The 25,980-nt window shown below is 33.2% G+C and overlaps 1 protein-coding gene across 2 annotated transcripts in view; it reads left to right on the forward strand.

Annotated features, from left to right (window-relative positions):
* The window catches only part of LOC106878243 (uncharacterized), a 332,130-nt gene that overhangs the window by 274,610 nt on the left and 31,540 nt on the right, over positions 1-25,980 (forward strand). For both annotated transcript variants that reach the window (XM_052966399.2, XM_089349101.1), the window contains exon 5: positions 5,642-5,783. In XM_052966399.2, coding sequence (XP_052822359.1) covers positions 5,642-5,783 — 142 coding nt within the window. The remainder of the gene's footprint in view (positions 1-5,641; positions 5,784-25,980) is intronic.

Consider the following 25,980-nt stretch of genomic DNA (forward strand, 5'->3'; position numbering starts at 1 on the left):
CTAGCTCTTGTTCAGGAGTGAAATATTTTCCGACTCTCAAAATGAAAATTAACCTCTGAATTGAATGTTACTAATATGAGAAGAGAGAAAACATTGCTGATCATAAGGCCAAGCATTTGTTGGGCAAGTAGATATTTCAGTTATATATTATTAATGAGTAGTGAACATGTTCTGTTGTGTACACATTTACTTGGTATGTGTAGTATTTAACTTGATGCTGGTGAATGATAACAAGAGTTGTGTTTCTCCTTGGAAGACATTTTTTAAATTTCTGTTTTGTGGACGTTATATTTTACATACTTGGTAGATGGTGTTCAAGGTTAGTGTGAATGAAACCTACGCACTGAAGGTTTTGGTAGGTGGAGATTCCATCATCTGGTTTGGAATTGGAATGTTTGCGTGTGTGGTTAGAGGGGGAAACAAGCAACTCATCAGTGTAAAGGAAGAAAAGTGTTTGATCTATTTTACTATAGTCACATATGAAAATAATCTCTCTCTCTCTCTCTCTCTCTCTCTCCCCCCCTCTCACACACACACACAATATCTTCCTTGTAGCAGAGTAAATGCAGTAACAAGAGCTCAGTTTTTTGTTTAAGTCAGATCCCAGAACCAGTTATGCGACTGAAACTAACTTGGTCATTGTGACTTTACATACTGTATAATGAATACAATTTTTATACACATTAAAAAAAGAAAGTGGCGATGTAGTTATTGGACCAAAGTAATTGAGATATGTTTTAATAAATATTTCTTACATTTGTAGAAGACTGCAAACTTAATCATTTAGCATCAATCCAAAGACATGACTGCATAAGAATTAAAGTCAAGCAGTATTTGAACTCCCAGTATAAAGGGACAAAACTAAATACTACAAGGCAGTCTAGTGTTGTACTGTCCCTGACACTCAGCCACCATTAGAGAACTGCTCTTAAATATAACTGCAAATATATTGTGACTAATTAAATAATTGTTAAATATAATATTGTAATTCTGAAAAGCATTGAACAATTTATATTGTGTTTTAGGTGTGAAAGAATGCACTTTGCATCGCAGATGTTTCTTTTTGGTCTCCTTTTAATATACGGATAAAATATCCACTTATACCCTTATAGCAACTTCCATTTTACACACACACACACGCACAAATATATACATACTTTTTCTCTCTCCCCGCATCATCTTTCTTTCTCATGCTTTTCAATTTATTCTCAATTATTTTTTCATGATTTTCTCCTGCTCTCCAATATTCCTCCTTCTATCTCACATCCCTCCTTACCTCTGTTTGTTCAATTCACTCATATCTCTCCGTTCCTACATCTCCAATTCTATTAAATCTCTGCTATTTTCTTCCTTTTATACCACAATAGATTTTAAACTGTTCAATATCTTTTCTCAATTTTCTTATTTTCATTCACAATTTATCTTTATATTGTCTAACTTGGTTTTTCTATCTTTCATTTTTATCAATCTTATTCCAATATTTTTTATATTTTTTTCTTCTAGTTCAATCTTTCCTAGCTCTCTGCTTCTTTTTTCTTTCTCCCTCTCCCTCCATTTCGTTTTTGTTTTTTTTTTCCTCCTTAGCTCTGCCTTCAATTACAATTTTCCTCCATATTTCATCCAATAAAAGTAAAGATGATGATGATGATATTAATAAGAATTTAGATATTTTCTTTCTTCTTTCATTCATTATTTTTAACATATTCCCTCCTTTTTCCCCATTGCTACATTCTGAAGCAGATAGATCACTAGTATTACAAGAATGGCGGCCATTTTGTACTGGCTTGATAGATAATAATCTGTTTGATTAATTGCTAGGCTTTTTTTGACCAGACTGACATGTCCAAAACTCTTTCCTCTATGTAATATTGAAGTAACTTCAAACAGCTGTCTTTGGGTTTGATAGGAGAAGAATTTAAGAAGAAAATAAATGAATAAAAAATATAAGCAAAAAGAAAACCTTACTAAATATTTAATTTTGTAATGATTTGGTCAGCATTGTGTAATCTTGTTCACTATAAGATTGCTTTGATAGTGTTTTTCACAATAGTTAACAAAAACAAAAACATTGTAATATTTATGTCATTGAAATTTTTATTTACTACTATTACTACCACTACTGCTACTTCTACTATCATCATTATCATTATTATTAGGTACACATTCAAATTCCACCAAGGTCAACTTCGCCTCTCATCTTTTCAGTAGTAGTTCAACACTGGGGCCAATGTAATCAACTAGCCCCTCCCTTAAAATTTCAGGCCTTGTGTCTGTAGTAGAAAGGATTATTATTGAGTAAGAAAGAAGCACATGACATCAAAGTGACACTGGGATACAAATATACAATGCTCAATAAATCCTTCACTAGACCAGGCACATGCATCACAATCATATGTACACAACATGGTGACCTTGCAACATATAAGCAACATGGTGACACAGCACTTGACTTTGCAGGTGGGGCCCAGTTAGAATTTTCCTAAGGTTGAATAGCCCATCCCACTCAAAAGGTCTTTGTATAAGAGTTGTTTAAGAATGATGAACGAAACATTCATGTTTCCAAACATGAATTATTCAAACACTAAAGAATTCCTCTCAACACATGGCTTTGATGCTCCCCCACTTATCTTGCTAGTGATCAGAGATATACATATCATCAGCCACCAAGGGACATGCTCAACTGGTTACGGTCAAACAACTGACAAGCAAATCTGTGGTATTGAGCAGAATATTTGTTGTAGCCTATCTTTTACACCAAGACAAATCATATACATGTTAACATTTCTAATCAGTTCAGATCAGAAGCTATGAGAGCCACTGCTTGGTACTGCATCAGGATGTTTATTATTTATTTATTCATTTAAGGCAAGAAGCTGGCAGAATTGTTTGAGCATTAGTAAAAAAAAAAAATTCTTTGTAGTATGTCTTCTGAATTATGTTCTGAGTTCATATTCCACCAAGGTTAACTCTGCCTTTCATCCTTTTACAGGACCGATAAAATAAACACCAGTCAAGTACTGGGGTCAATGTAATCAATTAAATCCCCTTTTCTATTAAAATTACTGGCATTGTGCCAAAATTTGAAACAATGATTATATATGTTTATTTAATTTTTGTTTTTTATTTACATATATTGGCATGCTTACATGTATCTGATAGTTTATTTCTTAGAGCAGTTGCTTTTACTGTGAAGTTGGAGCAGAACTTCATTTACCAGATAGGCAAACTTGGAACAGTTAAATTACCGTATTTTAACATGTATAAGGAACCTCTTAAGTTTTGGGGCTTAAAATTTGGAAAAAAGGTTTTGTAAGGGATTATAATACTATCCATGTTTAAGAAACTCCCATATATTTTTAACCTAATTTTCGACAAATATGGGTTCTTTATACATGTTAAAATATGGTATGTGCTTTGTCAGGATCACAACATTATCACTGTTGTAAAGCTAGTACTAATGTCCATCTAGTCAGTTGTCCAGGAAGTTAACCTTATTGAGTACATAAAGCAGTTATTATCTTTTTTCTTTTTCGTTTTTTTTTTGAGAACCGAAATAGTGGAGAGAATTTATGAGCTGAATGTATTATTGGAGAGTCTAGTTTAATGTCTGAGATATGTTAATTAGTGGTGTCTACTTTTTATCCTTCTGTTATCTTTCCAATAAAGGCTAGTTAGGACATAAATTCTCTTACTAAAGAACACCACTAACCATTTTAATGTAATAAAATTGATTGCTTGAATTAGTACTGGATCACAGATTGAAAATGGGATGAAGGTGGGATTTAAATGATTTAATTAATCCCATTGCATGATTGTTACTTAGTGCATGACCGACCACACCAGGGTCATGTCAGTAAGGGATTCTCTGTTTAATAGAAATAGCAACCAAAAATCTCCTTCGAATTGCATCCTGCCATCTTTACTAAAGAGAGGGCACTTTAGATAATATAGATGTGTGTACCTATAAAAATGATTATGGATGGAATACCTTTGATCAAAGATCCATTTCATCAGGACTGACCTTAAAATAAACAACAACCCTGGAATGGTTGAAGAAAAAAAAAGTTCATTACAGGAAAATTTCATTGCTTCTGCAACCAACACAAGAGGGTTTTAATGCGTTAATCTTAAATGGAATGTTGTTGATCCCTAGGTCAATCCTGATGGAGCAAACATATGATCATAAGCATTCCAACCATGACTCTTCTGTCTAGAAGTCAAAATCTGCAGGATTTGTGTTTGTGGAATATATATATATATATGAATACTGCAGTATATATGCCATTTGGTGATAGATACATGTGTAGTAAATGTGTACATACATTGTTTGTGTGTAACAAAACTATAACAAATGCTATGTATGCATTTTTACATACATATATATATGTACTTGTCCCAAATGTTATGCTGTAGGATCAGACCTAGAGCTATCATGATGCAACTCATATAGAGAGAAATTATTTAGTGTATGTTTCATGGGAAGAAAGGAGTAAATGGTAAAATAATCTGCAGGAGTAAATGATAGAGAAAGGATTGAGAATCATGGCTGTAGAGGATTCCTCATTGGCTAGAAACATATTTGTTGTTTGGTTTCAGGTCTGTTCTGATTTGATAAATTTTTGATGGAAGCCTTCATGACCATCTCTCTTTATGTATATTAGGGATTATGGAACTAGGTTGTCTTATTCTGTATTACTCTTTCTTTAACAGTCTACCAATTTCTCTCCCTCTCTCTTCCTCTCCTTTTGTACTCTATTTGTTTATTTCTATCATATTCTGTCAGTCTCCTTTGTGTGTGTGTGTGTATTTATATATGTTTGTGTAAATATATGTACATATAAAGTTTGTGTATGTATATAAATATAGCTGTGTTTACGTATATAGTTATGAATGTGTATGTGTGTAAAAAAGAACAAAAGACAATTTACTCTCTCGGTAGGTACATTTGAAAAGCAGTTGAATATGGACGCTATTGAGAGATACTGAGAGAGATATATAGTTTGAGTGTCATGTCAGAAAGAGTGATAGATAGAAGACCAAAAAAGACAATGATCAATCAGTGCAGACAAGCATGCGTGTGCACACAACACACACACACACTTGCAAATAAACACACAAATACATGTGCTCCATATGGTTTCTAAGGTGTAAAAATAACACAGACAGACAGGAAAATTATTTTAATAATAATATAGATATGTAAAAACAGTTCTATTTTACTATGTGAACCAGTGTATATATTCTTATACATTTGCTTATGTACATTCTCGCTGAACTACTTTGGCAAATATGCATTGTTGATGTGGTTGTAATAAGGTAGAACATGTCCAAATTTTTTGTTGTGCTTGCTGAAATAATTGAAGTTATAATTAAATTTGAATTAAATACTGATTTCTATCATAACTAAAATAGTCTGCTATTGTTTTTCTCCTCATTGGGTAATTATTTCGAGTTAGCTTTTAAATTTGCATTAAATATATCTATGATGGTTTAACTGAATCATGCCTTCTGTACAGCTATAGACTTATGGCTGATAGTTTTGTTTAGGACATTGTTTCATTTATGATGATCTTAATTTTTAAAAATCGATACATTTCTTCTTTGATTTGCTACATTTTTTTTCATTTTTGTCTGTCTTTAGGGATTCTTCCGGCGCTGTATAACACAAGGGATGTCCCACAAATGTGCTAATGAAGAGAAATGTGAGATCACTCCATTCACAAGAAATAGCTGTCAGTATTGTCGCCTTAAGAAATGTTTTGCAGTTGGAATGTCAAGAGAAGGTATGTTTACAATAAACCATTGCCTAAAATTTTCTTTCTTTCAGCGCATATGTCTGCGTGCAGCAGTAGAGAGAGAGAGAGAGAGAGTTATTATAAATGCAATCCATCAAGAAGTAAAGTGAAGTTGTGAAGACTTGAACTAACAAAATTATTTTAACAGGAGTTTTGAGGAGGATAAAGATATGCTTAGAATAAAGCCAGTTTTTCAAATGGATCACATTATTAATAAATCTTATTGTAGCTCATGGCAATCTGAATGTTTAAAATAATATGTGACACACACCTTGATTTCATGTAGACATCTGATTGTCTTGAGGTTGTAAATTTGCATAGAGTGTCATTATCTTTTAGTAGATTATTTCTATCCTAACATCACTTGTTAAGTTTGAAACTTTCTGCTTTCCGGATTGAAAAGTTCTGCACATATCTCTAGTCTATTGATTTCAGTCTAACTTCATCATTCAATTGAAGTTGTTTGCTATAACCATTATTATGTTTGATATAATACATACTGTCCTGACATTTAAGACTTATAGGATATCATTGCCATTTTAAGATAGAAAGTTTGTTAAGGAAATTTGGCTGTAGAAGCTTGTATGTTAGCTTAGTTTCATACACTTTAGTGTTTACATAGTGATGTGTTTTATCAATTATTTTCTATTTGATTGTCTCTACAGATTCATATTGTCTGCCATGAAGCTCTGTTGTTTCTGTGAATTAACTGGGTTATCTTAAAATTGTCTGCCTACAAAACCTAAAGATAGCTACCTTACACTTAAATATAGATTGATAAAAGGAAAATTTTAATATTTCCAGTAAATTAACTTTGTGAATAGTTGTTAATGTAACTTACTAGAAATTTATTTTGCAATCATTTTGTTACTTAAAAACATCTTGGTAATATTTTAGCTTCTGTTACGAAAACTTAGAGATTCCCCAAAATTTAATTAGTTTAAACTGAATTGTGTATTTTAAAAGTTTTAGTGAGTTGTTTCAATTGTTTTTCAAGCATTTAAAGCATCAAAGGACTAGATGCTTATAGTCTCTGAAATATGAGTAAGATGTTTTAGGATATTAAGTCTTTGTTATAAATGCACAGACCATTTCAGATTTCATGCTTGGAACAGTTTTGTAGTTTTGATGCTAGGGAACACAAATACCAATTACAGTCTTTAATATGGGTAAATATAGGCTGAAATCTTAGGCCTGCAATCTTGCAATTGTTCCTGAATAGGAAGCATTCTTCTTGTGTATTTATTAATGATGTTTATATCATTCTTGATTTTCTTACCTAGAACTTTACAGTTTATGAATGTAGTTTATAACTGGGGTTTCACAACAACATGTTAGAAAATGTTTTAATTCTTTTAACCTGTTGATTTGCCAAACACTCATCTCAGGTATTTAAAATCTGATTGATAAACATCTATAAACTTAGCATAAGCTTAGAGATTTAATGGCAATATTATAATATTTGCCATTTCAATAGAATCGCCATAATCCTAATAGTAATTTTAAATAGTTTCAAATCCAAAAGATTTCTCATATTTTTATGGTTCCAATCACGTTTATGGTAATGTTAAATAAGTTATGTAGTTATCATTCATTACTTTGAGTGAACATTAACCTTCATATCTTCTCAGACATCATATTTAGGTTACTTTGCATCAGTAAAATCATTGCCCTAAAATATATCTGGTATAATGCAATATTAAAAATGTCATTGTAACATGTGGGTCAATACCTAATTTCAGTTGTTTAGCCCAAAATCAACCCTGGTTAAGCATTTATTTCTTCATTTATTTATTAAAGTGGGTTGAGTACTGTTTGAAAAATTAGGTTGCTATTTCAAGTGAGTCAAGTAAAGAATTACTCATTGGTTTACATCTATGTATGCCTTTAATTTAATTCTGTCATTAAATTTTCTTTCCTCATGGCAATTTGCAAACTGTAACCACTTTATTTGCATATTGTACTTAACAATTGTGTTTGGTTGTACATCAACCAACTGGAATGTTTTAAATACAAGCCATTCTGATACTCAACTGTTCAATAGCTTCTTAATGAAAGCCGAAACCTTTTATATGAAATAACAGTAGAATTCATGAATAAATGTTTCTAAATTAGTAAATGTGTGTGTGTTTTTATGCATCAAAATGTAAAAGGTATTGACTTCATTGTTCATGAATTAATAGCTACTTCTATTGAGTTGTTCCTTTCTTGTTCATATTAATACTAGATTCTGTTTTCTGACTTTAAAAGCCTCTGTAAATTCGTTTACTTCATTGTTCATTGCTACACAGTTGAAACTGAGACAGGTTTTAAGAGGAACATCTCGGACCTGTTTTGTAAGGAGTCAAAGACTGTTTCTTGACACTTGATAAATATTGATACATGAAATAAACTACCGTCCCACCATCCAAACATGAGTGGTGTGGTTTGGAAACTCTACCATGAACTCTTATGTTTTTATAACGCAGATGCATAGTCCTTCAGTATGTACCAACTGTTAAGTAAACCTTACAGGTATGTACATAGAGGAGTGGAGCAGGACACTCATTAGAAACATTTCAAACTTGCCTTTATCACAAATAATTACTTTGATTCTCCTCCTCCAACCGTTTTTTTTTCTTTCTTTATAAAATTCAAAAGATAGAAATAATTGAATATATTAATGGTGCTTTCACCTTTGGTAAGATTTGCATTCAGAACCAGGAGTGGTTTAGGTACACCTCATTATATGTCTTGTTCAACTATCACTTAAAAGATTACTTGTTTGTTTACATCATACATAAATATAACATACATATACACCTGCAATAGAATAGGTGTAATTTATATTAACATAATGATGAATGCAATATATATATTTCTAATTAATGTACAAACTTTGAGATGATTTGTCCCAAGTTATAGTGTAATGCTTATAGTGATGTGAACAGAATACTGTGGATTTCCAAGATTAGGCAGAATAACCCATAAATTGTGAAACCCTTTCACAAAGTTGTAATGTTGCATTTGACTCAGGTTTATTTTTAAAGAAATAAAGTTTGGTGATGAGTGAAAGAACAGTAAATTTGAAAGTAGCTGTTCTGATAGCTCAGTGTGATACAGGAGGAAAGGTACATCAAAAATATCTCAAGTACTTTGTTTTGATTGAGTTTAGGTTGGAATATGCAAGTTGAAAGCAGTAGAAATGGAAAAAGAGTTGCTGGAGCTAAGAGGTTGTTAAAAAAAAAAACAATCTTCCTACCAGACTGGCTAACTTTATCATGTCTAATTAGCTTAAAACCCTTTAGCATTCAAATTATTGTCAAATGTAATGCTTATTTATCCACATTGCTTTGAATTAATCATGAATTATCCCATGGTTTTGAAATTCCAATGACATGATTGTTTATTTTTAGAATGACAGTGAAGGGCAGGTGTGAGAGGCTGAACCTGACCAGTTTGAACAAAAAACAGAATATTTGGGTTGGATATAGCCAGTTTGAATGCTAAAGGGTTAAGAAACTGTCTAGAGACCTATTGTTTAACCTTTTAGGTATGCTAATTAATACTTCAGCATATTCACTTCGTCACAAAAATTTATCTTAAAAATTAAATTTGTATATTTTTTAAAAAAAACTGTTTAACAATCAGCATTCTTTTGCTTTGACATTTCACTTATTGATGACTCACATACTGAGATGGGTTAAACAGAAAAGCAACAATTGATTTTATTTGAACATTATTTATCAAATATAGTGGTGGTGGTGGTGGGGGGGGGGGGGAATGGATTTACTTATTTAAGATTTTCACAAAATATTTATGGAACATCTGTGCTTCTTGTTTTGCTATCAAGATACTTTCAAATAATTTGTAAATGCTCTATCAAAGGGTTGCAATGAATCTCAAGAGAGTAAGACCAGTGTGCATCAATTGCTTATTTTTCTTATGGCTCCTGTCAGATCCTCGAGTTTTTATCTAATAATAACAATAGTAATAATGATGATGATGATAAATTCAAGTAACGAAATAAGACACAACAGGTTTTGAATGCACCTGACATGATTAACATTGCATGCTGGGTAGAATGAAATATGAACATTTTTTTAAACTTTATTCGTTGACTACTTCTTAACTATACTATCCTAATTTCCCTGTCATTTTGACAAGTTATTGTTAAGTTTATACTAATTATAGTCTTTAAAATAAATTATGGAACTTGCCCCTGTCTCTATCAGCGATTTGTGTAGGCATATAATTTTGTATGTATCAATAATTACAAATGTGGGCCGAAACGACCCACTTTGCTCAAGGGAAATAATTGTGTATAGCATTAACTGATGGAAGGGGAATAACTACGAACTTCTTAAAGTAGGCTTTTCGTTAATGGGATTTTTTCTTTTTATTATTTGTCAATTTATTTATTCCCCGTGTAATTGCATCATTAAATATTCAGTATTCTTGTTTCGATGTTATTGCTGTAATATTTCAGCTACAAAACAAATTTATGCGTAGAGGAGTGTGGCCATTTCTTCAGCTTAGAACAGAAATAAGTGAATTACTTTGTATTTCTTTTGATAATCATTTTTCTAAAATAGAATTGGCATTTCATACAATGAACATTGCAATGTCTGTGAAGATAGGATTATTAACTGAAACCTTATAACAGGCATGGTACTGTGCCAGTTCCAAATCAAGGCACATTACTCCACTTGCCTCACTTAATGACGCTATCACTTTTCACATTTGGAATAGTTTGTGGTGGAAAGATGATCCACTGCTTGTTCCAATAACAACAATTCTTTTCTGACAGTAATAAGTTGGTAGAAATATTAGAATGCCAGGGTATAATTTCTTAAAATTAAGCCTGACAAGATTGTTGTCATTTCTCTCTCTCTCTTTCTCTCTAAATTCTTGTACGACTGAGATTATTTACCAGTAATATATTGAGGTCATTTAGCTGTTCTTGTTCCCTGTAAAATTTTGCCTTTTGTATTATCAAAAAAAAAAAACATTTATGTAGGAAAACAGCTCTGTAGTGATACACATATCTCTTTATATGCCGTTATTAAAACACTTCCTATCTGTGATTAGCTTATTGTACGGTATAAATGTCGGCAATCGTAAAGTAAAACTCCACTGTTAGCCTTAATTAAATTCACCAATTAATATAATTGTATTTACTTGTAACATTGTTTATTCCATAATATCAACTGCGTCATATGACTAATATAAGTTCAGTTCATTTTAATTTCGTGTAACTTAACTGAGATTAATTTAATTTACTTTTGGTCCCTATGAAAAGATAAAGTGTAGCTTTGTGCCAGTATAAGACTATAAGGTTCTGAGATGATGCTGTATAGATAATATTGTATGTAGTCAAAGAAAGCTTAGAATGTAACAGTGGCATTTCTCACATTTATAATTTGAATCACACGTGGCCATTAATAACCTGAATTATCATATTATATGTATGTATTCTTATATGATAATTACAAGAACTATGGAATATTTCGAGTACTCCCCCTACTATCCAGGCGTAATGTTCGTGGAATATTTTGGAAACACTCCACTTTATTGGTGGATATTTAAAGAATGAAGAAGGATGCATATTTAGCATCAGCTAGTTTATTGTAGATATTTTGATGGATGCTATGCCATTACCATTGATTTTTGTCAGCTTTATCAATCTATCTTCATAATAGTTAAGCAGCATTTTGTGTATCTTGGCTAAATTCCTTTTTGTAGCTACCACATTTCATTGTTTTGTTGGGGGTGGTCTTCCTCCCAATTATCACTTAAATCACGTAACTTTGAAGTGTTTATGTGTCTGGGGATGATACTGATTGCATTAATTACCCTAAATTTAGTTATTCGTACAAAGAAAAATCTTTTGCTCAGTGAAATATTTTGGCTGGCACCTTGATAGTACGTGTGTATGACATAACATTCCTCCTAGTTACAACAGGAATTATAGCGCGCGCGTCTCTTTGTCTATGTGTGTCTGTTTACATGCTAAACGCAAAGTATCGAATACAAACCTAAGTTAGAAATGTAGTCTGTTATAATTGTGTGTTGATAAACAAAATTATTTACTCATACCAAAAGTTTTTGAGCAGTTAGACGTTAGTTTAACCATACTTGTTGGGTAAGTCTGACTCACCCACGATTATGGTTCATTTCCTTCAAAGTTGAAAGACTTTGTGCCTACGTTAGAAATCAATACTATTTGTTTTATCTGTTAAATTATATTCTAGAACGTACTTCTCATTTTAATAATATAGATTCTAGTCTATTAATATTGATGCACAAAATAATGCCTTGATAACTCGTGCACTTCTTGAATATCAGGACTAAATAATAAAACAACAGTAACAAACACGTTCTGTGTTTTTGCACATTCCGTTTTCTATCTTTGATGTTCTACCGACATCTTTTGTTCTTATTTTAAAGAAACTTTTTTCCCTTTTGTTTTGCTTCTCTTATTTTATACAAAACAAAACAAAAAAACGTTTTTGTTTTTGTTCGTTTTTCCTCCCACCTTTTTTATCAGTGGCATGTGCATGAGAAAAGAAATATACAATCTTAACCTTGTTCTAAAAAAAAAATATTTATAACTTAGTATTTATAGCTAACCTCTGCCTGTGGTAGCACTGGCCTAGGTTAGTTTCTATCTGAATGTTATTCTCAACAGGTACAGGAAATTCTTGTAGTACTAACAGCCAGTAGTAACATTAACATTGCTCAGAATTTATACTAGTTCTTAACCAATGACAATTTCAGTACCTGATTTTCAACCAATCACAGCCTCAAAAGTCAGTGGTTAAGACTGATCTGCCTATCTCTTAATATTTCTCCAGTTTGACAGTCAGTGAAACATAAAGCTTACTAGCTCAGACCACCTTCCTTTTTCTTTTTCTACTTTCAAACCTTCAGTACTTCCCCCTAACTCAATGTTTTATTACTTCGAGTGAGATGATGGTGGCGGTGGCGGCGGCTGTGTCTGTGTATCTATATACAAATCCGCGTACTCACACCTATTTTTATCGAAGTTTGTTTGGAGCTTTTTTTGTTTGTTGGGGTTGGTGTGTGTGCTGATTTTACAATAATTTTCGTTTTTATTTTATTCATTGTGTATATTTTGAAATCTTTGTTCTTTATTTGCTACAAAGCGAAGACTGTTGCAACATGTAAACAGATGTGGAGATATTGATGCTTAGATATTGTTCATTTCATAAAGTGTATGTGTGTGTCATTCCTTCCGCGCACGCTAATGTGAAGGACCTTACTCGCATGCCTGTCGATTTGTTTACAAGGAAATACAAGTGTTGAAAAGAAAATTGATTCGTGACAGACAGAAATATTAAATAAAGAACATATAATTTCTAAATAATTATTTGGCCCTCTAAATGTTTGTTAATTTCAAAACAATTCTGTTGTCTGGGGAGAGTCATTTTCTTATTGTGCCTTAAAATTTAATACACTCACCGTTAAAATTTTCACTTATTTCTTATTTTTATTTTCCTAAAATTTTCGTTGCCTCTTGCAACCTTTTCAATAGTCTTGACTCTGTCCGTTCAAAAATAAGAAATAAGTGGAAATTTCAACGGTGAGTGTGTTAAATTTTAAGTCACAATAAGAAAATGACTCTCCCCAGACACAACAGAATATGCTTTCAACACATGAAATCACAAAAAAAATCTGGCAAACCAAATCCAAAAACGAAATATTTCAAAACAATGTTTATCCCTTGTGAGTTTATTGGACCGATTTGGTACCACATTCAAGAGTGGTGGTCCTCAAACATTTTTTACCTATGAAAGTCCTTTGATTCCTATTTCATTCTATTGGGCCCCTATAGCCATTTGATGTTTTAAAAATTCCCATTATATTTTTATAATTAAATATTGTTAGGAATTATATATTTTTTTAATATTTTGTGCATTGTTGAAGTATAATCAGTTTATTACTCATAAACTTTGACCACAAACTTTGACCACTGTTCTAGTATTCTTTTTCTTGTTTCAATCATTTGACTGTCGCCATGCTGGAGCACCGTCTTTAGCTGAACAAATCGACCCCAGGACTTATTCTTTATAAGCATAGTGCTTATTCTATCGGTCTCTCTTTTGCCGAACCGCTAAGTTACGAGGGTGTAAACACACCAACATCGGTTGTCAATCGATGGTGGGGGGGGGGACAAACACAGACACACACAAATATATATATATACGACGGGCTTCTTTCAGTTTCCGTCTACTAAATCCACTCACAAAGCTTTGGTCGGCCAGAGGCTATAGCAGAAAACACTTATCCAGGATGCTACACAGTGGGACTGAACTCGGAACCATGTGGTTGGGAAGCAAAGATGAGAGTTGCAATGTACCTGGTCAAGATTTGAACTCAGAATGGATGAGGAATTAACCAAATATTATTATATATCCAGTCTGCTACCAATTGATCATTCACCCATGTGTGTGTTATCAATATTCAATTTCTTTAGATTTTTATTTTATGGGAGAAGGTTCTTATCAATCTCTTTTTTCTCATGCCTGCATGAGTTAGATGTGTCTTTTCGTGTTCAGTATCTTGCCATTTGTCTTGATCATCTCCTTCATGATGTTCAATCTGTTCAGATCAGTGTTTGTCACTTCTTTCCTATGTCTTCCTCTATTTTCTTTCATGGGTTCCTTCCACTTGGATTGCTTGACACTTCTTAACCCAGTTACCATCCACCATACACATCACATGTCCATACCATGGTGATTTCCATTGTGCACTACATCTGATTCCTCTGACATCCAGTTGCTGCCTCAGCTCGTTGTGTTCTGTTGTTACGCCATCAAAGTAACAACTATCAAAACTTATCCAGCAGAACATGCTCACCTCATTTCTTCGCAGCTTTTGCATTCAATATCTGTTATTTGCTACAATGCAGCATATGCATTTCTCACACAGGAAGACTGTGATACTTAAGTATCAGTCAAGTTATGGAGCTGATTACTACCCTCCCATAAAATGTGTGACTTTGTGCCTATATTCAAAAACTATTGTTATGATCTGACGAAGGTAGTATAAAATACCTATGGGATTTTTTTCACTACACTACCAGGTGGATTTCACAGTTTCAGTTGATGTTTTGTTTTACTTTATTGTGAAAGCTCTTATAGCATTGATAGTTGATTGGGTAAAATATAGGGTATGTGAGTTGTAATTTTTTTTTTTTTTCTCAAGGCTGGATTTTCATTAAAAATTTCTGTGCCAAAGAATTCTGTCCTTTCATCTAACGTCAAAGACTCAAACATGATAAAATGCTGCAGCTGATTCTTATAAAAAATATTGACATTACACTTTGCTCCAATTCCCTCCCTTCCCTAATATGTTAACTCCAGTAAGAACTTTAATCTTCTTTATAGTGCTAATGCCATGTGAAAAAGCAGTTGGTGCTAGGAAGGGTACCCATGCCAAAAACAAAAATCACAATGATGTTTTTCATCAGATAGTTAACAAGATGAATTTACTCCTAAGCATTTGAAATAAAGAAAAAGGGAATGTGTACAGAATCAATTGGAAGAAGTCTTTAAAGTTAAGATAGCAAGCAGAAACAATTAGAAAACCATTTTAGGCTTTATTGCTGAAAATATCTGCAAACCTTTAAAAAAGACAGAAATTTATTTTGTGCCTGTATGATTTTATATTTCTAGCAGATATTTACAGGATGTGTTTGTGATATCCCCCTCTTCCCTGCCACCATCATCATCATCATCATTTTAATTATCTATTTTCCAAGCTGGCTTGAGTTGGATGTGTCTCAATGCATCTCATTGCTGTCCATGTCATGTCATTTGGCATACACATCCACAAACAAAGCCAGCAATCTTTGTTGCTGCATGTCTCACAGCTTAGATTGGACATATTTTATCATGCTCTCAACACCAAGCAGTTATCTATGGCGAGACTACAAAGTTTGTTCTATCTTGTACTAGTTTTTGTTCAAAGATACTGCTCTTCTAAATAAATGGCCTGTGGTGTGGCTTGCAGAATCCCTCTCTCATTTCATACATACATTCCATTTTCGGGGTGCTTTTATGACTAGCTGCCCTTCCTAACACCAACCAATTTACTGGGTGCATTTCATCATGCTACTTGTCAACTATAAAAATATTCTGATAAGTTTTTTTTACTGAGTGGCTACTTTACAAGTCTGTGATATGGCTTTGCAGAGTCTATGTACACAGGCATACACATTGAAAAGTCCTTAATTCTGTGATATCCATTTATAAATTCTGTCACATTTTGTAAATTTATGGATTAGTAGAATCAGTAGAGCACTGGACAAAATGCTTTTGCTATCTAGTTTGGACTCTTCGCATCTTGATTTCAAATCCAGCTGAGGTCAGCTTTGCATTTCCTCTATCTTTGAGTCAATGAAATAAGTACTGGTGTTGGTATAATATTACTATAAAGCATCCTAGTTGTGAATGAAATTATTACGAAAAAATTCTTGTTAGTCATCATTCATCCAGTGCTTGGTTACTCTCTAAGCATATTTTATTTTACTGCCCATATTTCATTATTATCTAAAACATTAGTATATATTATTAAAAGACGTGGTTAGAGTTTACCTCTGATACATGCATCAAACTGCCTCATCAGTTTAGTTAGTTTGCAGATGTTCATCTTCCAAACTCTGCAATTATTTGATAATATGTTAGTTCTTGTCTTGAGCCTAGAAGTAGTGTTTCATCTTATTTTATAGGCATTTTGTTGCATTTTGTTGCTTTCAGTTATTTTTCATACAGTTCATCAACTTATCACTGGACAATTGCTGAAGCTTCTATTGCTATCGAGTTCAGTTACATATTTGATGCAAGTATAGTTTTGTAATGTTTTTATATTGTCTGTGTACTGAAACTATTATTCAAAGAAATACTTAAAATAATCTTAAAGCAGAATGCCCTGAATGAATGTTTAGCACTTGTTGTCAATGAGCTGTAATAACAGGGGACAAATCAAATGAGCTTTTTTTGGCTCCAGATTGACCCTAATCATGCAGACTTATAATCAAAAGCATTCTGTAGCATATTTTTTATCCAGACACACTGCATGTATCTAGGACTACATTATTCAATATATCCTTTTTAGAAAGACTGTAGGGTGCAATTTGAGAAAGATTTGGTTGATATTTCTAGCAGGTTTAGTGAACACGTAGAGGCACATTTGTTAACTTGAATACATTCTCATACATCTTATCAGTGATTTGGTGATCCTTCTCAAACACATTTTTCTGTGGTTAAGCAACTGCATAGAAGCTTTCTCATTGTCTAAAAAAAAAAAAAGAATTGTGGTACAGATTGTTGTCTGAATTCTCAGACAGATTGTGAAAGTATTATATAATTCTAGAGTGAAAAATCAAGAATTATTTTAAGAATTTACTGTACAAGTTAGAAAGAAATAAAAGAAAGAAAGGAAAAAGCAAATCTCTTTTTTCTTTGTGTATACATGTTTCTCTAAACGCATATGTATTGGGTATTCAATGAGATGTAAACTTAATAGTTAGCACTGAGATGTTTTATCAACTTACACAGTACTAAATTAAAGACTTCTTTATTCTTGAAATATTTCAGCTTTTTAGTAATGTGTAATGTATATCATTTTCTTTTTGTGCCTCTGTTACTTACAAGAATGTTATATTTCAAAATTTGGGATTTTTTGCTTGTTTGATTTTTTTTTTTTTTAGGCTTTTTTTATTTTCTGGTTGGAGAGGTGCAGTTTGTATGTTTGCTTGTTTGTATGTTTCTATAGTTGTTTGTATGTTTCTACAGTTTGTATGTTTCTATAGTTGTTACCAAATTGTCATTTCTAATCTAAATATTTATTTCACTTTTTGTTTAGTTCTACTTCCCACAAATGTTTTTTACTTCACCATTTAAACATTTAACGATTGATTCATTTTGATGACAGGGGATGGAAGATTGCGTTTTGAATTTAAATTTCTACCTCCAAAATGTTTTACAGATATTGGATTCAGGAATTTTCCATTAGATTTTAACCATTATTGATCCAAAATATCATCTAAGTGTTTGTTGCATTACTTTAAGTATTTATTATGTCATTTCTTTATATGTAGTTCATTGCAAGATATATATATATATAGGTACAGGCGTGGCTTTGTTATAGGTGTAGACTGTGTTGTAAGAAGCTTCCTTCCCAACCATATGGTTCTAGGTTCATTCCAACTGTGTGGCACCTTAGGCAAGTATCTTATACTATAGCACCAGGCTGACCAAACCCTTGTAAGTGGATTTGGTAAACAGAAACTGATAGAAGCCTGTCATATATATATATATATATATATATATATATATATATATATGTGTGTGTGTGTGCGTATGTCTTTGTGTCTGTGTTTATCCCTCACCACCATTTGACATCTGGTGTTGGTGAGTTTACGTCCCCATTTCAGCAAAAAAGATCAATAGAATAAGTATCAGGCTATAAAAAAAATAAAAGGTACTGGAGTCAGTTCTATCAACTAAAAATTTTTCAAGGCAATGCCCTAGCATGGCCACAGTCTAATGACTGAAACAAGTAAAAGATAAAATATATACTGTCAAAGAAACAGCATCCTTCATTTCCAATCCTCCATGGAAACATGTCCAGCCATGAGGAAATATTATCTTGCTTGGGAATAGGTGGGAGTTGGTGACTGGAAGGGCACCTGGCTATAGAAAAACTGCCTCAGCAAATTCCATTTGATCCATAGATAATGATGTCAGTGACAGTGATGGTGCTGTGGTTATGAAGATTGCTTTCCAACTGTTCCAACTGCATAGTTTCGATTTCAATTCCACTGTGTAGCCCCCCCCCTCCCCGGTCAAGTGCCTTTTTGTAAGTAGATTTGTTTGACAAAAACTGAAACAAGACTGCCGTGTGTGTGTATATCTTTTTATCTTGTTTCCTTAGGGTGAGGCCATGTTGAGGCACTGCCTTGAAGAATTTTTTTGTTAAATGAATTGCCCCCAGTACTTTTTTTTTTTTAAGCTTGATATTTTTCTGTCAGTCTCTTTTCCTGAATCACTAAGTCACAGGGATGACAAACACCGACACAGAGACACATACACATAAATATTTATACATATCAATATATATACATTTGATGGGCTTCTTTCAGTTTCTGTCTACCACATCCACTCACAAGGCTTTTGGTCAGCTCAAGGCTATAGTAGAAGACACTTGCGCAAAGTGTCACGCAGTGGGGCTTAACTCACTTTTCCAAAGAGGACACATTAAATAATATGTAGTTCTATATAAAAGCACTGTGTCTGAATAAGAGATATGCCAGAGTGCTTTTCATTATAAGTCTACTTGATGAGGGCCAATTTTTCAGATCCATTTCAACCAATTTTACCAAGATAGTTTTGGGTTTTTTTCTCTTTGAGTCTCCTGTGTGAAACCTATTGATAAAATCAGCTGAACTGGATCTACAAAACTGCATTGTATTAACATTAACATACATTCATATGCATCATCATATTCAGTTTTTCCATGTTTGCATCAGACAGAATTCATTGAAGCAGATTTTCTACATCCAGGTGCCTTTCCAAGCAAGGCAGCATTTCCTCCATGGCCAGACATGTTTTTTTTTTCACAAAAGAGTGGAAATGATTGATGTTCATTCACAACCATCATGTAGTGCATATAACACCATTACACTCACACAAATACATATAAACATACATGTATACATATAGCTTGATAGTTGTGTGTGTATGTGTGTGAGTATATATGTGCGTGTATGTATGTATGTATATATATATTTATATGTGCATTTGTGTATGTATGTATATATATATATATATATATATATATATATATATAGCTTTATGTTGAAATATAAAGTTAGCTTTGTTGTCTGGTCTCCTCTCTCTCTCTCTCTCTCTCTCTCTCTCATCATCAAATTTCACCAGCACAGACTGTTATTGCCTTAAGTCATGTTGAGTGGAGTGGGTGGGATGGGTGGGGGAGGGAGACTTAATTTAATATATCAGAAATAGACTGTGAGATATGCTTGTCTTAGCATTTCTTCAATTCGTTGTGCAAAAACAAACAAACGAAAAATTTGAATTAAGATTGTTGTGTATAATAAGTATATGGTCATAGAGTTCATTGATGTCTGGATTATTACTGCTGTCTGGCAATATAGATAGCATACTTGATAAAAGTCTTGAAAATATTTTGATAAGTCCTACTGGCACTCATGTGCTCTCTCTCTCTCTCTCTCTCTCTCTCTCTCTCTTTCTCTTTCTCTCTCTCTCTCTCTCTTTCTCTCTCTCTCTCTCTCTCTTTCTCTCTCTCTCTCTTCTCTCTCTCTCTTCTCTTCTCTCTCTCTCCTCTTTCTCTCTCTCTCTCTCTCTCTCTTTCTCTCTCTCTCTCTCTCTCTCTCTCTCTCTCTCTCTCTCTCTCTCTCTCATGAACATATCTAATTTATGTACTTTTCATCTATTATGAAGTTAATAGTTTTAGATTAAACCAAGTTTAGCATGCATTCAAATGCAGTTTTAGCTCTGTGTCTGAATTATATAACTTAGTAAATACATGGCCCTTTATTTAAGCTGTAAGTATTTGATAACCTATAAATAGGTCCAGGCATGGTTGTGCAGCTTTTTGACAGCTTGCTTTGCAACCATGTGGTTTTCAGGTTCAAGTTACAACTGCATGACAACATCTTGGGCAAGTGTCTTCTACTAAAGCCCAGGCCAATCAATGTCTTGTAAGTGAATTTGGTAGACAGTAACTATGTGGAAGCCCATTGTGTATATATATATGTGTGTGTGTGTGTGTGTTTTTACCCCCTCCCTCCCCCCGTCTCTTGATAACCAGTGATCCAGCGAAAGAGATCAGTAGAATAAGCACTAGACTTGGAAAAATAAATTGTGGTTCTCAACCAGGGTGTATATGACCCTGTGGGTGGGGGCCATGCAAGTAAAATGGTAAATTGGGTGTCCACAGTAGTATTTTTAAGGGTCAATGAAGACATTTTTGTATTTATTGTAAGAAACAGCAAGATTTCTTTGTTTGATGTTTTACATAGTTCAACCTACACAAGTTCATGTGCAAACAGCAAAATAGGAATTTTGAAAGAAGTACCTATAAAACTAGTTTTTAAATATTGAATGGCTATGGGGGTCCACCAGGGTAAAATAGTAATGAAAGGGGTCCATTGGTAAAAAACAGTTGAGTACCACTAAATTAAACCCTTCAAGATGAAAAAGATAGGCAATCAATGCCTACAGTATTCTGAATTTACAAACTTTGCTTATAAATTATTATTACTATTTTAAAGTCTGTTCTATTCTCTTATAATAATTGGGAATGTATCTGTGTTTACATAGGACATTAAGTCTATTAACGATATCTTCATTATAAACTTATCCATTTAAGTTCTACATTCAAATCCCACTGCAGCTCACATTTGTTTGATCTTTTTTGAATCGGTAAAATAAAAATGCATCATATACTGCAGACCCATGGTATTGACTATATCTTCTCATTTATGAATTTGAACTCTTGTACCAGTTTGAGAAATTATCAAAAGCATAATGTAACCTATGCTAAAAATGGTAGAATACCGAATCTGGTATTCTACCATTTTTAGCATGCCTTTCTTTTGAGATTCTATAAATTATGTATTAGTTATATACTGCTGTCAGTTTAGCCAAATATAAATTTCCAGCCTTGATTTCCTTCAATTACATAAACTGTGAAATATATGCAGTGTATTCTTTGGTTTGGTAACAAAACCTACAGTTGTAATTACTATTATATGCTGCTATATATCTTATATATAGCTTGCTCTATGCCTGGTTTTCCATACTTGAATTAATTGGTCGAACATGTTGAGGTGTTGGATGCCTTTCTTGAGGCAAATCTGTTCTCCACATAAGAGATGTCATTTCTTATGGCTTCAAAGGCATGAAATGACCAAACGATTTGTTAACAGGAGAAACTGATGGCACCTACCACCAAACTTTAGTACAAAGCAAATGCAGATGTAAACACACCCATGTTCACACTTGCATACACACACACACGCACATACACCCTCTCTCCCTCCCTCACACACACACATAAAATGGTCTTTTAATTTCATAACTAATCTACTCAAAAGGCTTTGGTCAGTCCAAGGCTGTAGAAGACAGCCTAAAATGCTGAATGGTGGGACTGAACTCAAAACCACATGTTTGGGAAGCTAACTTTTGAGTCACACAACTATGTGTGTGTGTGTGTGTGTGTGTGGTAGCTTATTTAATTAGCATTTAATTGCTGAGAATTAAGTCTTCAGGTTATTTGGGAATATGAACTTATATATTGTGGGAATCAGACTTACTGGAACTGACCCTTGTCTTGTTAAAGTCAGCACAGTTTAAGACAAATTACAGTGTCAGCTATTACGCAAATGTTAGGATTGCTCTCTTCACTTCCTCTGGAACATGTCCGATCTGGATTCTTGCCAAAAGAAATTTGGTTGGGATATATTCTCACAGAAATACAGTGAAAACTTTATCCATGTTTATGTATTTGTTTATTTAAATAGCAATTCAGGAAGTTTTCTTTTTCTCTTTATTTTTGTTAATAACTTTGATTATAATGTCATTGTGATGGAACATAGTTAAAAGACAGTTGGTCATTTATTACTTGTTACAATATTAGTAATAAAGTTTGGTGATAATGATGATGATGATTTCAAATTTTGGCACAAAGCCAGCAAGTTCAAGGGAGTGAATAATTTGATAACATCAACCCCACTGCTCGACTGGTACTTATTTTATCAATCCTGGGAAGATGAAAGGCAAAGTCAACCTCAGCAGAATTTGAACTTGGAACATAAAGGCAAATGAAATGCTGCTAAGCATCTTGCTCAGCATGCTAATGATTCTGCCATCTCACTGCCTAAGTAACAATAATAATAATATTGCATCTGCATACTGCAGGAATGTGGGGTTTATTTTACTCTTTTTTTTTTTTTTTGCAAGTAAAATGTATCCATGTAGTTATAGGTGCATAAGGAACTGTCCCTAAAGATTTGAACAGATGGGTAGAGGAAATGGGCATAAAACCTAGTTTAGTGCAGTACTAGAAAACAGTGTTATTAGGGGACAGCTAGGATACTTTGGAAGGTTCTTGGCAACTAAGGTTACTTGTTACATCCCGATGTTAGGACTTTTTCTTTTCTAACAGGTTCTGTTGTGCATATATGAAACAATGATGATGATGATGATAATAATAATAGTAATGCAAATAGGGTTGAAGGAAACAAATTCCAATTATTGGTTCAAATTTTCTTCCTTTCCACTGCTAATGTTTTTTTTTCAGAAAGGCATAAATATCACAATTTCTCCTTTTCCCCCACTATAAGTGACAAAATTCAAAGAATCATCAGAATATTAGATATTCAGCACCTTCAGCAGAGTCTTATTCTATTTTAAGCCTTTGGCTCAAGTCTCTGGTTTGACAATACCTTCATCCCACCCTGCTTCATTACTTTCCCTTACTGTTAGCCTTGGAGGTCTTTTGAAATATTAAAGGCACTTCTTTTTCTCTTGACTAAAAATAAAAAGGTAAAGAAAAATACCAAGGTTCCATGCCTAAGTAAGAAAGGAATACGAGTAATTTTATAAGTAATCAAATAGCCTGGGTTTATATGACAGTCTATGGTATTGTGACAATACTTGGTATGTTGTTTGGGTGTGTTTGTTGATAGTTATTATTGATATGGGTGTATTATATTACTTGCTAGATCTCTGCATGTGCATATATGTTTCTGTGCTGTTGAGATCAGATTTCCTTATTTTCAACAAATATAAATTTAGCTGGCTTCAAAATATTGGATTTTGTTCACCGCCACCACCATCATCTTCACTGCCATCATCTCCTTCTCCATCTTTCACGATAGGTTAAATTTTCAAATCATATTTACTGACATTTGCTAACCATTAACTTCCCATATTGCTATTTTAGCTGTCAATTCAGCAAATTGCTCAGGGTTTTTTTCCCATGATTCACAAGTCATTTTGTTTGTTGTTTGTTTTAGCATAAACTAGAGTACCTGATATGTAGCAGGATGAAGCAGAAACTTTAAACTTTTGGTTATCAAAAGTCACTGACCTGTGGAAGATTTGTTGGATATGAATGGTATATATATATGTGTGAGAAAATGAGAGAGACAGACAACACTGAATTGTAAATGTGTGATACAATACTAAACTCGATTGACTTATTCTTAAAATATTCCTTTAAAGAAGTGATGTTTATTGGTGTTTACTATTTTCTACTTTCTCTGTTATTTACTGGTCTTTTTTTTTTCCCATTGAATTTCAAGTAGTTTTTATTTTATGAAGCGATAATGCCATCCTTGCAAATCTAATTGATGATATCACTGGAAAGGTTATTGAAATTTATTTAAGCTGTTCTGAAACTTGATTTAATATCCGTGTAGCATTAATCCCTACTTTCTCTCCTAAATCATCTCTTTACTCTTTTTGTGAAATATTCAGAGGATTTTTTTCTTTCTTTCTTTTTTCTTTTTTTTAAGATTAATTTGTATATCGCTTTAGTAGGTTTTGTTGAGTATTTGGATAATTTTAAATGTTATTTTCTAAATCTCTAGTCTCATCCTCTTCTGGTATATTGATCTAGATATAATGCACTGTGAACCATAAACTATTTGCTCAGTAATGCCATTTAACTGATTTTTCCTTCACTTCTTTCTCTCGTGTCAAGGATCAGATTACTGACTGGAATGCAATGGAATCATAACATACAGGATATTTCATTTAAACTCAACAAACCATTATTGAAATTTTCCTTTTTGTATCTGGTTTGCAAGATTCTTTATGTGAATTTGCATGTTGAAGCAAATTTTATTTTATCTGGGGAGAGTCACACTGTCTTAATGCCTTAACATGCTGGTTCAATTTCCACTCATTATTTTTATTTTTATTTTTTTTTTAAATATAAATAATAAATGAATGGAAATTGAACCAGTGAGTATGTTAAATAATAAGACAGTATGACTCTTCCCAGACACAACATTATTGAAATGTTTTGATGGTTGGTCCAGTAATTCTCAAACTGACAAATTCCAGGCCTTCCAACCAAAATTGTAGGGAAATTTTTGCTCCCTTTCCAACTTCATCTTTTTCTTAATTAGAGGTAAAATAGAAATTACATCCTTATATTTATTCTTTGTCCAGTATGGTGCTGGACAAATTGTAAAGTTTAAAACTGTCTCATTTTTAAGAAATAGACTAATTTGTTTTTATCCCTTTTCAATCCTCACAGTCCCCGCTCCCTCCACCTTTAAGGAACACTGGTTTAGCCCACAGTCAACCCTGACAGAGCAGGTTTATGATCAAAATTGTTCTCGCCATTATTATCTTGTTTTTCTTTTTCAAGAATTGGGTATCCTATGCCTAGATTGTCTTATTTGTCCTTTTTTTATTATCATTTAACAATTGAGTGGAATTTGAGAGATTTTGGCTTTGTTTTCTAGCAAGTTGAGTGATATTCTAAATGTCTTACAGCATTCATGTTGTTCTCTTTGTCGTTCTTCTTTCCATAACCATATTGTGACACCAACTTCATTAATTGATTATACTACCTCCCAAGCATTTCACTGGTACTTTGTCCAACCCTGGTAAGACAAATGACAAAGTTTATCTGAGTAGGATTTGAACTCACTAAATAAAGGGTCATAACCAAATATTCTCTCAGTTGCTGGATGTGTTCCATCAACACTGCCTATGTTCAATCTTGGGCATCTCTTATTAAGACAGAGTGAGAAACAAAGTGGTGACAAGAAGGGCAGGCATAGGAACTTTGGAGTACATGGTGATTAAGTGGCCATGTACTTCGATTACCTCTGGAGAGATATGTTATCATCATGATGGAGTATAGACCAGGTGCAGGAAGGAGTCCAAGGAGAAGACCAAGGAAGACGTGGCATAGTATGTTCCAGGATGACATGATAGCATTGGGTGTTGGCTCAAGTGGAGCCAAAAGGAAGGTGAGCAACTGGACTGTCTGGAGAAGCCTTGTTGCCCATTGTGCTGACAGCCCTGAAGGATCTAAGAGAACCAAATGCTAGAAAATATTTTGTCCAATGCTCTATCAATTCTATCAAACATAATTAGAACTGTGATTTATT

Source organism: Octopus bimaculoides, chromosome 3 (genome assembly GCF_046866305.1).
Source record: "Octopus bimaculoides isolate indiv1 chromosome 3, ASM4686630v1, whole genome shotgun sequence".
Classification (NCBI taxonomy): domain Eukaryota; kingdom Metazoa; phylum Mollusca; class Cephalopoda; order Octopoda; family Octopodidae; genus Octopus; species Octopus bimaculoides.